The sequence below is a fragment of the Passer domesticus genome, chromosome 1, assembly GCF_036417665.1.
Source record: "Passer domesticus isolate bPasDom1 chromosome 1, bPasDom1.hap1, whole genome shotgun sequence".
Lineage (NCBI taxonomy): Eukaryota > Metazoa > Chordata > Aves > Passeriformes > Passeridae > Passer > Passer domesticus.
This window is the reverse complement of record NC_087474.1, coordinates 370,270-384,841: the sequence shown is the minus strand read 5'-3', so window position 1 is coordinate 384,841 and position 14,572 is coordinate 370,270. Positions and strand designations below refer to the sequence as shown.

The 14,572-nt window shown below is 72.9% G+C and overlaps 1 protein-coding gene across 1 annotated transcript; it reads left to right on the top strand.

The window, feature by feature from the left end:
- Window positions 1-505: 505 nt before the first annotated feature.
- On the top strand, window positions 506-14,565 carry NOS3 (nitric oxide synthase 3). The gene is made up of 26 exons (XM_064409220.1): window positions 506-2,038; window positions 3,112-3,214; window positions 3,522-3,670; window positions 4,197-4,359; window positions 4,774-4,865; window positions 4,938-5,079; window positions 5,314-5,453; window positions 6,207-6,381; window positions 6,836-6,937; window positions 7,099-7,293; window positions 7,781-7,854; window positions 7,938-8,082; window positions 8,178-8,282; window positions 8,677-8,744; window positions 8,829-8,945; window positions 9,370-9,544; window positions 9,665-9,794; window positions 10,203-10,281; window positions 10,473-10,660; window positions 11,239-11,417; window positions 11,692-11,902; window positions 12,153-12,240; window positions 12,424-12,545; window positions 13,261-13,409; window positions 14,040-14,234; window positions 14,319-14,565. The coding sequence occupies exons 1-26, from the start codon at window positions 1,317-1,319 to the stop codon at window positions 14,439-14,441; spliced, it is 4,131 nt and encodes a 1,376-aa protein (XP_064265290.1). The 5' UTR covers window positions 506-1,316; the 3' UTR covers window positions 14,442-14,565.
- The last annotated feature ends 7 nt before the right edge of the window (window positions 14,566-14,572 follow it).

Here is a 14,572-nt window from a genome sequence, read left to right as displayed (position 1 = left end):
GGCTGGACCGGCTGCACCGACCGGCTGCGAGCGGCTCCCAGCGGCCACCAAAGGACCCGAACGGACCCGAGCGGACCCGAATGGACCGACTGGGACCGACCACCCCCGAATGGACCGACCGGACACGAATGGATCCACCGGACACGAATGGATCCACCGGACTGACCACACCGACCAAATCCGACCAAACGTGACCCGACAGAGCAGATCGAGTGGGGGTCAGCCGAGCCGGGCGGGGCTGGGGGGTACGGGGGGATTGTGGGGTACGGGAGGGGCTGTGGGGTACGGGGGGGGGGGGCTGTGGGGTCCGTGGGGGGTTGGGTACGGGGGGATTGTGGGGTACGGGGGGGTCTGTGGGGTACGGGGTTGTCTGTGGGATACGGGGGGATTGTGGGGTACGGGGGGCGCTGTGGGGTACGGGGGGGTCTGTGGGGTACGGGGGTGTCTGTGGGGTACAGGAGGGTTTATGGGGTACGGGGGGCTGTGGGGCTGGACGAGGCCGTGGCACAGGGGAGGCTGTGGATTTGGAGGGGCTGTGGGGCGGGGGGAGCCGGGGGGTGTCAAGGCCTGCCCCTCATCACCCCCGGCTGCCCCGGGCACGGCGGAGGGTCGGGTGGGCGCTCCGCCGTGACCGGCAGGCCTGTCCCCCCCGCACGGCCCCCGGGGAACACCCGGGACGGGCGCGGCCACCCTGGACCCCCCCAGACGGGGCGATCGAGCCCCCTCCGTGTCCCCCGGGGGTCCCCGCGCCCCGGCCCGGCCGTGCCCCGCGCGGTGCCCCGGTCCCGCCCCGCGCCGCCCGGTGCCCCCGCCCCGCTCCCCCGCAGGAAGGAACCGCCGGCCCGGCACCGGGCGCGGTTTCCCGTCGCTGCGTGAGCTGCGGGCTCAGCCCCTCCTCGACCTCCGGAGGGACTGACCCGCCGCGACCCGGGGCACCCCGCACCCCCGCACCCCAACAGCACCCCCGGCCCGGGCTCCCAGCCCCGCCACCCCCGCGACCCCCGCCCCACTCCGGGGTCCCCGTAGGACCCTCCCCGCCGGCAGCGGGGGTGAACCCCACCCCGCGCGGTTCCCAGGGTCCCCCCGGAGGGTCGCGGGGCGCACCCCCCGCCTGGCTCCCCCAGGGGCGCTGACCCGGGGTCCCCGGCAGCGCCCAGCGCGTCAATGGCCGGAACTGGGTGGAAGCGGCGGGAAGCGGGGGGGTCCCGCAGGACATCCGCCCCACGGCCGGGGGGCTGGGGGCGGCTCGGGACCCCCCCGGGGCATCCGATCGCCCCGTGAAAAGGTGTGAGGGGGTACAGTGTCCTGTGGCCAGGATGGGGGTCCCTGCCACCACCGCGGCCCCCCGAGGGCTGTGTGTCCCCCGTGAGGGCTGTGTCCTCCCTCTGGTGCCATCGCTGTGTCCCCAGGGTGCCGTGTCCACCCCAGTGCCATGTGTTTGTTCCCCCGACGCCGCGCGTGTCCCCCCAGTTCCATGTCCCAGTGGGTGCCATGTCCTCTTCAGTGCCGTGTCCCCACAGGTGCCATGTGCCCCCCCAGCTGCCATGCGTGCCCCCCATGCCACATATCCCCCCAGTTCCCTGTCTCCCCCAGGGCTGTGTCCCCCCGGGTGTCATGTGTGCTCCCAAGTCCCCCCAAAGCCATGTCCCGGCCACGAGTGCCGTGTCCCCCTCTCTGGGTGCCATCGCTCCCTCCCCATGCCCACATGCCAGGGCGCGGGGGCAGCCGGGGTTCCCCTCCCCGCGGTGGGGTCCCCGCCGTGTCCCCGCCGCGTGGCGGTGGCGGTGGCGGCGGAGGTGGCGGTGCCCATTGTGTGCGGGGCGGGGGCGTCGCGGCCTCGTCACCACTTCCCCGGGCAGGAGGAAGCGGGAAGCGGCCGCTCCCGGCTCAGAGGGGCCGCGATGGGGAACCTGCCGGGGGTCCTGCCCGGAGCCCCCCGCGCCTGCCCCGGCCTCGGCCTCTGCTCGCGCCCGCGCGGCCCCGCGCCCGAGGACCCCCCTGTCACCGCCGCCCCCGCCGCTGTCACCGAGCCCCCCAGGTGCGTGCCCAGGTGGGACGGGCGGGCTGGCATGGGGAGGAACGGGGCGCAAAGGACGGACGGGGCTCCGGGGCACGGGCACTCACCTGCCGCAGCTCCGAGCCTCCTCGGGGACCCCCTCCTGGCTCGCGGGGACGCTCGCACATGGCCCGAGGCCACCGGAGACGTGTCCCCGCCGTGGAGGTGACCCGGCTGCGGAGGTGTCCCCGCCATGGAGGTGTCCCCGCCATGGAAGTGTCCCCGCCGTGGAGGTGTCCCCGCCGGGGTGGCTCGTGGGGGCACTGGGGCAGAGCACGGAGCCCACTGCCCGTGGCACCGTGACAGTGTCTCCTGTCCCACGGCGCGGCCCCCGCGGCCCACGGGACCCGCTGGGCCGAGCGGCATCGGGGGACACATAGGGGACATATGGGGAGGGGTCTGTGGGGTCCTGTGGGGATGGAGGCGCGGGGAACCCGCACCTCGGAGGGGCTCGGAAGGGACCCGTGTCCTCCCCCCGCGGTGGCGCGGAGCCCGCTCTGACTCATGGCCATTGTTCACACTCACACGAGGAACGCCCCGCGCCCCCTCCATCCTGACCCCTCAACTCCTGACCCCTCCGACTCAGCCCCCCACATCTTGATCTCCCATTCCCTGGCGTCCCGGCTCAGCCCCCCATCCCCTGTCCCCCTGTCCCGGCATCCCCTGATCCCCACATCCCCTGATCCCCCCAGCTCAGCCCCCCCAGCCTCTGCCTCCTATTCTGAGCCCCCCCATCCTCTGAGCCCCCCCATCCCCTGCCCTCCATCCCCTGCCCCTCCCCATCCCCTTGGTGCATCGGGGGGCTCGGGACCCCCGGCCCCCAGCAGCACCAGCTCTTGGGAAGCCCCCGGGCCCCCCGCTGTCCCCCACAGCCCGGCCTTTGCTCCCCTCCTGTCCCCCCCCGGACAGTCCCCGCACCCGGGGGGTCCCGGTGTCCGAGCCGCGGGAGCAAGTGCCCAGGGCGCACGCGTTTCTCTTTCCCCAAGTCCCTCGGGACCCCCGGCTGGCCCCCCGTGCCCGGGCAGGTCTCAGGGGTGCCCCGTGCCACCCCCCAGCTCGGCGCCCTCTTCCCCGGCGGAGCCGCCCCGCTTCGCCCGCCTCAAGAACTGGGAGACCGGCAGCATCAGCTACGACACGCTCTGCGCCACGGCCGGCCAGGTCCGGGGCGGGGGGCGCGGGCTGGGGGCGCGGGCAGGGGGCACGGGAGAGGGGGCACGGGCAGGGGGCACGGGAGAGGGGGCACGGGAAAGGGGGCACGGGCAGGGGGCACGGGTAGGGGGATGGCGGCAGGAGGATGGCGGTGGCGGCGCAGGTTGGAGCTGCGGATTGGGGCTGCAGGACAGGACGCAGATGGGGGCTTGAAGTCAGGGGGCAGGGCTGGGGTGCAGGTTTGTGGGGTGCCAGGAGTGGGCGGGGATACAAGGACGGGAATGTCGCTCCCGGGGGTCACCCGGTGCCCCCCCAGGAGCTGCCCTGCTCGGGGCTGCGCTGCCTGGGGTCGCTGGTGCTGCCGCGGCCGCTGGCCGCCCCCACCCCCGAGGGGACACGACCGCCCGAGGAGCTGCTGGAGCTGGCCCGGGACTTCATCACCCAGTACTACGTGTCCCTGCGGCGGTGAGCGCGGACGGAACCCCCCAGCGGGCACGGGCACACCGCCAGCCCTGCCCGGGCACCCCGGGGCACTTACAGCCCATCCCCAGCCCTGCCCGGGCACCCTGCGGCCCCATTCCACCCCACAGCCTGGACCTCCCCTGAGCCAAGGCACCCCACAGCCCCAGGGCACCCCATAGCCCCACCCCTCCATAGAAACACGTCCATATCCTATCCCTGTCCTGGGACACCCCAAAACCCACCCCTGCCGCAGAGCACCCCCAGCCCCGTCCCTGCCCAGAGCACTCCACATCCCCACCTGCACGCCAGGGTACCCCCACAGCTCCTGCCGTGCCCTGGGGTGCCCCGTACCCCCACCTCTCCCCCAGAGTACGCCCAGATCCCATCCCTGCCCTGGCACACCCCACAGCCCCGTCCGTGCCCCAGAGCAGCCCTCTCCCCTGGCGCTGCTTGGCCCCCCTCCCTGCCCGTGTCTGGGGGTGCCGGGGGGCGGTCGCGGTGTCCGCGGGTGCTGAGGGTGCCCCTGCAGGGAGAACTCGCCGGCGCACACGCAGCGGCTGCGGGAGGTGGCGGCCGACATCGCGGCCTCGGGCTCGTACCGGCTGCGGGAGCCCGAGCTGGCCTTCGGGGCCAAGCAGGCCTGGCGGAACGCGGCGCGCTGCGTCGGCCGCATCCAGTGGAACAAGCTGCAGGTGCGGCCCCCGCGGGACCCCCACCCGCCACAGCCCGCGGGGGCACACCTCAGACGGCTGGGGACAAACCCAAAGGCAGCCCGAGCCACCCCACAGGAGCCCCACCCCACCTCAGGGGTACCCCGGGGAACAGCACCCCCACACCGCGGGGACCCTCACCCCGTGTCCCGTGCCCTGGGGTGACCCCCGCCCCACAGAGACCCCGCCTCGCAGCTGCAGCACGGGGACCCGGGGGACCCTGACTGACGACACCCCGTGCCACGGGCCCCGGTTCCACAGGGAGCTCCCACCCCAGCAAAGACTCCACGCCACCCCCGCGCCGTGGGGACCCCGTCCCAAAGGGGCCCGGCCGCAGATTGCCAGGGGCTCCCATGCCGCCTGCCCCGCAGGGTCCCCACACCCCTGTCCCCGCAGGTGTTTGACGCCCGGGACTGCGCGGGGCTGGGGGAGATGTTCAGCCTCCTCTGCTCCCACATCCAGTTCGCCACCAACCGCGGCAACATCCGGTGAGAATCCCCCCGTTGCCCCCCGGGACCCGCGGCCGCAGGGTGTCCTGACGGCCCCCCCGGCCCCCCCAGGTCGGCCATCACCATCTTCCCCCCGCGGGCTCCGGGCCGCGGCGATTTCCGCATCTGGAACCCGCAGCTGATCCGCTACGCGGGCTACCGGCAGCCCGACGGCTCCGTGCGCGGCGACCCTGCCAATGTGGACATCACCGAGGTGGGGGGACCCCCGCGCCCCCAGGCCCCCTCGCCGCCTCCTGCCCCTCCTCTCTTCCCTCTCCATCCCCATCCCAGTCCTCCCCCCGTGCCGCCCTCCATCCCCGCTCCGTCTCTCTTCCTTCTCCCTCCTCGTACCACTCCACTCCCCTCCATCCCCCCCATGCCCTTCATCTCCCCCGAATCCCCGCGCCCCCCAACACCTCCTGGAGCCCCCGTGCCGCTGTGCCCCCAGCTCTGCATCCAACACGGCTGGACCCCCGGCGGCGGCCGCTTCGACGTGCTGCCGCTGCTGCTGCAGGGCCCCGACGAGTCCCCCGAGCTGTTCCCGCTGCCCCCGGAGCTGGTGCTCGAGGTGCCGCTGCAGCACCCCACGTGAGTGCGGCCCCGCCATCCCCCTGCCCCGGGACTGGCCCGGTGACGGGGCTGGAGAGCCCGGGGTCACCCCGGGGCGGGTTGGAGAGGGGCAGGAGCGGGGCATGGAGGCTGGGGAACCGCGCTGGGACAGGGAGCAGCCGCGGGTCTGATCCCATCCCTGGCGGTGCGGGAATGCCGGCTCCTTCCCGGGCTGGGATCCTGGGCTGCTGACCCCCTCCTGGATCCGGGAATGCCGGGCTGCTGATCCCCCTGACGGAGCCACGGGTGTGCTGACCCTCCCTGGGTGGGGTGCGGGCGGATGGGGGCTGTGGGGCCGGGCTGGCTGCCCAGGCGGGGCTGTGGGGCCGGGCTGGCTGCCCACGGGGGCAGTGGGGCCGGGCTGGCTGCCCACGGGGGCTGTGGGGCCGGGCTGGCTGCCCACGGGGGCTGTGGGGTCGGGCTGGCTGCCCAGGCGGGGCTGTGGGGCCGGGCTGGCTGCCCACGGGGGCAGTGGGGCCGGGCTGGCTGCCCACGGGGGCTGTGGGGCCGGGCAGGGTGCCCACGGGGGCTGTGGGGCCGGGCTGGCTGCCCACGGGGGCAGTGGGGCCGGGCTGGCTGCCCACGCGGGGCTGTGGGGCCGGGCTGGCTGCCCACGCAGAGCTGTGGGGCCGGGCTGGCTGCCCACGGGGGCTGTGGGGCCGGGCTGGCTGCCCACGGGGGCTGTGGGGCCGGGCTGGCCGTGCGGGCGCGCTCACAGCCCCGTGCCCCCAGGCTGGAGTGGTTCTCGGAGCTGGGGCTGCGCTGGCACGCCCTGCCGGCCGTGGCCAACCTGCTGCTGGAGATCGGGGGGCTCGAGTTCCCCGCGGCGCCCTTCAACGGCTGGTACATGGGCACCGAGATCGGCTCCCGCAACCTCTGCGACCGCCACCGCTACGACGTGCTGCCCGTGAGCCCCCGGCCCCGCGGGGCCGCGCCGGGACCCCGGGATTGTACTGGGACCCCCGGGATCACACTGGGACCCCACTGGGACCCCCGGGGCTGCACTGGGACCACGGGGACTGCACTGGGACCCCACAGGAACGGCCCTGGACCCCACAGGGATGGCCCTGGAACCCCACTAGGGTCCCCCAGGACCCCTCCCGGGAGCCCCCTGGTAGTCCCCAGTATTTCCCTTGGGACCCACACTGGCCCCCCCGGAACACCCCAGCGACCCCCACTGGGACCACGCTGGGACCCCCTTCAGGCCCATCCAGAACCCCCCCGAGACCCCCACCAGGACCATGCTTGGGTCACTCCCGGGACCTCCCCCAGAATTCCCCCCGGGAGCCCTCTGGCACCCCAAGGACACCCCTAGAGCCCCATGTGGGACCCCCCCGGCTGACCCCCGGCCCACCCCGCAGGAGGTGGCCGAGCGCATGGGGCTGGACACAGGCAGCAGCTCGTCCCTCTGGAAGGACCGGGCGGCTGTGGAGGTGAACGTGGCCGTGCTGCACAGCTTCCAGGTGGGACCCCGCGCCGGGACCCCCACACTGCGGGGGTCCCCCTTGCCGGGACCCCCACGGCTGGGACCCCCGAACCGGGGCACCCTCAGTGCAGGAGCCCCGCAGCGCCGGGCCTCGGGCACGCCCCCGTGCCCACGCTGCCATGCCCCCGGTCCCCGCAGGTGGCCCAGGTGACCATCGTGGACCACCACGCGGCCACCGAGTCCTTCATGAAGCACCTGGCGGCCGAGGGGCGGGCGCGGGGGGGGTGTCCCGCGGACTGGGCCTGGATCGTGCCCCCCCTCTCGGGCAGCCTCACCCCCGTGTTCCACCAGGAGATGGTCAACTACCAGCTGAGCCCCTCCTTCCGCTACCAGGTGGGACCCTGCCCCACAGCTCCTGCCCCACAGCCCCTGCTGCTGCCAGGGACCCACAGACCCTCAGTGCCCCACGGCTCCCCAGCCCCTCTGCCCCCTCCCCAGGCACTGAGACCCTTGGTCAGCTGCCACGGAGCCCCCTGGACCCCCCAGGACTTTCTGGGGCTGCCCTGGGCACCACTGATCCCCGTGGCACCCCTCTGCATCACCCCACAGCTGCCCCGGGACACCCTACATCATCCCACAGCATCCCCTGGGAGGCTCCAGCACCCAGCTGGGGCTCTCCCCAGCCCCTCTGGGAGCCTTCCAGCCCCCCACGAGCCCCCCAGTGCTCCCCATGACCCCCAGTTCACATTCTGGGAATAGGTGGGTCCGGCCCCACAGACCCCCAACCCCTCTTCCCCACAGCCGACCCCCACCCTGCTCCCCAACCCCACACACCCCCAAGCCCCCCGCCTCACAACTGCCCCACGCCCCTGCCCCACAGCCCGACGCGTGGAAGGTTTACGTGTCCAAGGGCACCACGGTCACCCGGAGGAAGACCTTCAAGGAAGTGGCCAAGTAGGTGAACCCCCCGATCCCGGGGCAGTTCTGGGGTCCCCGGGAACGCCGTGCTGACCCTCGGTGCCCTGGGGACCCCACAGCGCTGTTAAGATCTCGGCCAAGCTCATGGGACACGTGATGGCGCGGCGGGTCAAGGCCACCATCCTCTACGGCACGGAGACCGGGAAGTCGCGCACCTACGCCTGGAACCTGTGCCAGCTCTTCCGCCGGGCCTTCGACCCCAAGGTCTGGCACAAGGGGCAGCACGGGGCGGCCCCCCTCGCCCACCTCCCCCAGGGCCCCGGGCTGGGCAGGGACCCTGATCCCGGGATTCCATCCAGGTGCTGTGCATGGACGAATATGACGTGGTGGCCCTGGAGCACGAGACCCTGGTCCTGGTGGTCACCAGCACATTTGGGAACGGGGACCCGCCAGAATGTGCTGAGGTAGGGATGGGATGGGATAATGGGAATGGGATAATGGGAATGGGATGGGATGGGATGGGATGGGATGGGATGGGATGGGATGGGATGGGATGGGATGGGATGGGATGGGAATGGGATGGGATGGGATGGGATGGGATGGGATGGGATGGGATGGGATGGGATGGGATGGGATGGGGATGGAGATAAGGATGAGGATGGGGATGTGATGGGGATGGGATGGGATTGAGGTTGGAGATGGGATGGGGATGAGGATGAGGATGAGGATGAGGATGAGGATGAGGATGAGGATGTGATAAGGATGGGATTGAGGCTGGAGATGGAATAGGGCTGGGGATGGAGATGGGGTGAGGATGGGGTGGGGATGGGGTGTGGGGGTGACACTCTGCCCCCACAGAGCTTCTCCAAGGCCCTGATGGAGATGACCTCGCCCTACACCGGCACCTCCCAGGCGGAGCCGCCCATGTGAGCACCCCGGGGGTCCTGGGGGTCCCTGCTGGGCCCGGGGCAGGATCCCCCCGACCCTCCTGACCCCCCTGACACCCCCAGGAGCTACAAGCTGCGGTTCAACAGCGTCTCCCAGTCCGACCAGCTCGTGTCCTCCTGGAAGAAGAAGCGGCGGCAGCTGAGCAACACCGACAGCGCGGGAACCTTGGGAGCCCTGCGGTACCCAGGCCACGGGGACGGGCACGGGGTGGGCACGGGATGGGCACGGGATGGACATGGCCATGGGGATGGGCACAGGATGGGCTCCTCAGCCTGGGCACGTCTGGAGTGCTGCAGTACCCAGGCCACAGGGATGGGCACAGCCAGGGAATGGGGATGGGGACGGGCTCCTTGCCTGGGCACGCTGCCCTGCTGGGGCTGGGCACGGGGCTCACACCGGCACCGGCAGCTGCAGCCCTGTCTGCCCTGCGGGTGTGGGTGGGGACAGGAGCCCCCGTGACCCCCCATGTAATGCCTGATAATGGCCAGGCCCCTCTGACTTTGGGGATCCCCCAGTGCACCCCCGCCCAGGCTGGTGGTGTTGGGGTTGGGGTCCCGGGCACACCCCCACACCCCTGGGGAGCCTCACCCCCACCCTGCGCAGGTTCGCGGTGTTCGGGCTGGGGTCCCGGGCGTACCCCCACTTCTGTGCGTTCGCGCGGGCCGTGGACACGCGGCTGGAGGAGCTGGGCGGGGAGCGGGTGCTGCCCCTGGGCGAGGGCGACGAGCTGTGCGCGCAGGAGGAGTCCTTCCGCACCTGGGCACGCCAGGTGTTCCAGGTACGGGGCCGGGGGCCCTCGGGAGCCGCTCGGCACCTGGGCACCCCTGCTCCTCCAGGTACCGGGCGGGGGGCACCCACGGGCCCCCCGCTTGGCACCCACCGCCCCCCGCGCCCCCAGGCTGCCTGCGAGACCTTCTGCGTGGGGGACGGGGCGGGGGGCGCCGAGGAGCTGTTCGCCCCGCCGCAGGGCTGGAAGCGCCACCGGCACCGGCTGGTGCCGCAGCCGCAGGCCACCGAGACTCTGGCCGGTACCGACCCCCCCGGACCCCCAAACCCTGCGGGACCCCCCACTCCCCGTGTCACCCCCCGCCTCTCACCAACCTCCCGAGACACCCCACGGCACCCCCCGAGCACCCTGTGGGATCCCCTCACACCCCACAGCTCTGTGGGGTCAGTCCCCAGTCCCCCCGGGACTCCTCCTGCCCCTCACGACCTCCCCAAGACGCTTTGGTTCCCCCAGCCTTCTCCTCACCCCATGACTCCCAGCCCGCAGCCCCTCCGTGTCCCCCCAAACCCCTGTTCCCCCCAGCCCCTCCGTGTCCCCCCAAACCCCTGTTCCCCCCAGCCCCTCCGTGTCCCCCCAAACCCCTGTTCCCCCCAACCCTCCGTCCCTTCCGGCGCGCCCCATGCCCCCCGTGACCCCCCGCGCCCCCCAGGACTGTCCCAGCTGCACAAGCGCCAGGTGTTCCCCTGCTCGGTGCTGTCTGTGGAGAACCTGCAGAGCGAGGAGTCCAGGTGAGATCCCCCGGGCAGGGATCCCCACCTCGCCCACCCCCGGGATCTCCCATTCCCCTCCTCTCGCGGGGTCCCCAGATCCCCCCACTCTCGGGACCCCCGGGGCCGCTTTTCCCCCGCTGCCCCCTCCTTCACCCCCGTGCCCCTGCCCCCCTGCCCCCTGCCCCCTGCCCGCTGACCCCTGCCCGCAGCCGGCAGACGCTGCTGGTGCGGGTGGGCTGCGCGGAGCAGGGGGGGCTGCGCCACCTGCCCGGCGACCACCTGGGCGTGTTCCCCGCCAACCGCGAGGAGCTGGTGAGGGGCGTCCTGGAGCGCGTGGAGGACCCGCCGCCCCCCGAGCAGCCCCTGGCCTTGGAGAGCCGCGACGGGGACCCCGCGGGTACGGGGGGACACAGGGGGATTGGGGATCCCTCAGTACGGGGGGACACGGGGGGATTGGGGATCCCTCAGTACGGGGGGATTGGGGATCCCTCAGTACGGGGGGACACGGGGGGGATTGGGGGAGCCCTCAGTACGGGGGGACACGGGGGGATTGGGGATCCCTCAGTACGGGGGGACACGGGGGGATTGGGGATCCCTCAGTACGGGGGGATTGGGGATCCCTCAGTACGGGGGGATACGGGGGGATCCCTCAGTACGGGGGGATACGGGGGGATCCCTCAGTACGGGGGGACACGGGGGGATTGGGGGATCCCAGTCACAGGGGGGTGGTGGAGACTCCATACCGGAGGGGGACAGAGGGAAGATGGGGAGGGGGTGAGGCTTGGGAAGAGAAAGAGGAAGGGGAAAGGGAAGAAGCTGAGGCAGGGGAAGAGAGAGGAAGGGGCTAGGGAAAGGAATGGGAAGGGAGTGAGGAAGAAGAAGACAAAGGGGTTAGGACTTGGCGGGGGAGGAAGGAAAGGTGGAAGGGCTCGGGGAAGGAAACGGCCGAGCTGAGCGGCACAATCCCCTCCCCAGGCGGGGCCAGCCCCGGGCCCCGCTGGGTGCTGCAGCCGCGGCTGCCCCCCTGCACCCTGGCCCAGGCTCTCACCTTCTACCTGGACGTGGCGGCGCCCCCGAGCCCGCAGTTCCTGCAGCTCCTGGGCTCGCTGGCGCGGGACCCGGCCGAGCGGGAGCGGCTGCAGCGCCTGGCGCAGGTCAGGGGGCGGGGGGCACGCCCGGAGGGGGGCTGGGGGGGCTGGGGGCTGGGATACCGCGGTGCCCACTCCCCCTCTGGCTGCGGCACTGGGCTGCCGGGATGCCAGCTGCCCTGCAGCCGGACACTGGGCTGCTGATCCCCTCCCTGATCCTGAGGTGCTGATCCGCTGCCTCATGGGGCACCGGGACGCTGTCCCCCACCCGGGCTGTGCCAGGCCTGGGGGTCCCGGGGCCGCGTGCGGGGTCCCCGGCGTGCCAGCCGTGTGCCCGCAGGACGCGCGGCTCTACGAGGAGTGGAAGTGGTTCCGGTGCCCGACGCTGCCGGAGGTGCTGGCCGAGTTCCCGTCCGTGGCTCTGCCCGCCGCGCTGCTGCTCTCCCAGCTCCCGCTGCTCCAGCCCCGCTACTACTCCATCAGCTCCGCGCCCGGCGCCCACCCGGGCGAGATCCACCTCACCGTGGCCGTCGTCACCTACCACAGCGAGAGTGAGCGGCGGGATGGGCACGGGCGGTGGGGCACCCCAGGGCACCCCCAGGGCACCCCCGGGGCACCTCCGGGGGCTCCGGGGCACCTCAGCTCCTCGCCGGGGTTTCCAGAACACCTCCGGTGTCCCCAGAGCACCTTCAGGTGCCCTGCCCGGGCACAGAGGAGTGCCCAGCCCCTCGGGGGCTCTGTGAGGGGCTGCCTTGGGACAGCTCCAGCCGCAGCCCCACCGGTCCCCTCTGATCCCCACAGACGGGCAGGGTCCCCTGCACTACGGCGTCTGCTCCACGTGGCTGGCGCGGCTGCAGCCGGGGGACACGGTGCCAGCCTTCATCCGGGGGTAAGGGGTCGCTGTGCTGCAGCCTGTGTCCTGCCTGCCCTCCCTGTCCCCTGCCTCCATCCCTGTCCCCTACCTGCCCTCCCTGCACATCCCAGCCTACCCCCCACTCCCCCCGCCCCATTTCCCGCCCTCCCCAGGCGGGGCCGGGCTGAAGCCCCCCCGGGTGACCCCCGACTGCTGCAGGGCCCCCTCGTTCCGGCTGCCGCCCGCCCCCGACACGCCCTGCATCCTCGTGGGCCCCGGCACCGGCGTGGCGCCCTTCCGCAGCTTCTGGCAGCACCGGCTGCAGCTGCTGCGCGCCGGAGGTGGGACAGGACACGGGGACACGGGGACATGGGGACACGGGGGGCACGGGGACACGGGGACACGGGGACATGGGGACATGGGGGCACGGACACGGGGACACGGGGACATGGGAACACGGGGACACGGGGACACGGGGACATGGGGACACAGGGGGCACAGGGACACGGGGACACGGGGACATGGGGACATGGGGGCACGGACACGGGGACACGGGGACATGGGAACACGGGGACACGGGGACACGGGGACACGGGGACATGGGGACAAGGACACGGGGGACACAGGGGGCACAGGGACACGGGGACACAGACACATGGACACACGGACACACGGACACGGGGACATGGGGGCACAGACACGGGGACACGGGGACATGGGGACACGGGGGCTGGGGCAGGGTACAGGGGCCACGGGGGCCCAGGAGAAGGGGATGGAGAAATGGTGACATGGGATGGGGACGGCGGGACAGGTGGCTGGGAGGATGTGGGGACAGGGACCCGGGGATGGGAGGGTTGTGGGGACATGGGGACATGGGGACATGGGCACAGGAACATGGTGGCACTGGGATGGAGGACGAGAGACGTGACAGTGATGAAGGGGATGTGGGGACACGGGGAAGGGGATGGAGCCTGGGGACACGGGGGCGTGGGGACAGGGGGGCTGCAGGACAGGGCGAGCGGGGCTGTGGGGACACGAGGACGCTGTCCCCTGCAGGCGGCCCCCTGGGCCCCATGGTGCTGGTGTTCGGGTGCCGCTCCTCCGCCCTGGACCACATCTACCGCGAGGAGATGGAGCAGGCGCGGCAGCAGGGCGCGCTCAGCCGGGTGCTCACCGCCTTCTCCCGCGAGCCCGGCAGCCCCAAGGTGCGGGGGACAGCCCGAGGGGACAGCCCGAGTGGGGACAGGGGGACAGCCCCTGTGGGGACAGCGCCAGTGGGGACAGCCCGAGTGGGGACAGCCCGTGGGGACAGCCCGAGTGGGGACAGCCCGAGTGGGGACAGCCCGTGGGGACAGCCCGAGTGGGGACAGCCCGAGTGGGGACAGCCCGAGTGGGGACAGCCCGAGGGGACAGCCCATGGGGACAGCCCGAGTGGGGACAGCCCGAGTGGGGATGGGGACAGCCCGAGTGGGGACGCCCCGTGGGGACAGCCCGAGTGGGGACAGCCCGAGTGGGGACAGCCCGTGGGGACAGCCCCTGTGGGGACAGCCCATGGGGACAGCCCCTGTGGGGACAGCCCGAGTGGGGACAGCCCGTGGGGACGGCGTGGGGATGGGGACGGAGTGGGGACAGCGGGATGGGCGCGGAGCTGGGGACAAGGACGAGGTGAGGGTGGAAACGGAGGGGACAGGTGGCACACTAGGCCAGCGCTGGAGGTGAGGGGCTGGGGACGCTGCCAAGGACAGGGACAGCACGCGGGGGTCGGGGCGGGATGGGGAGCTGCGCACACGCTGGGTGGGTGGCTGCAGCACGCCGCGGTCCCCGTGTGTCCCCAGACGTACGTGCAGGACGTGCTGCGGGCACAGCTGGCAGCCGAGGTGCACCAGGTGCTCTGCCAGCGCGGGGGACACATGTACGTGTGCGGGGACGTCACCATGGCCACCGAGGTGCTGCAGACCGTGCAGCACATCCTGGCCCAGGAGGGCGACATGACGCTGGGCCAGGCGGGGGACGTCATCAGCGAGCTGAGGGTAAGGGCTGGCAGCCGGGACACCGCGGGGACACACCTGTGGCACGGCGCGGGTGGCGGCCCGGCCCTGACAGCTGTCCCGCAGGACAAGAACCGCTACCACGAGGACATCTTCGGGCTGACGTTCCGCACGCAGGAGGTGGCCCTGCGCATCCGCAGCCAGTCCTTCTCCCTGCAGGAGCGGCGCCCCGCGGGGCCCGCCCCCTGAGCGGGGACACGGGGACACGGGGACAGCGGGGACACGGGGACAGCGGGGACAGGGGCTCCCCGCGGCTGTGCCCCCGTCCCGCCACCCCCCAGTAAAGGTTTAGTTTTGATACCCCCGGCCCGACACTCCGG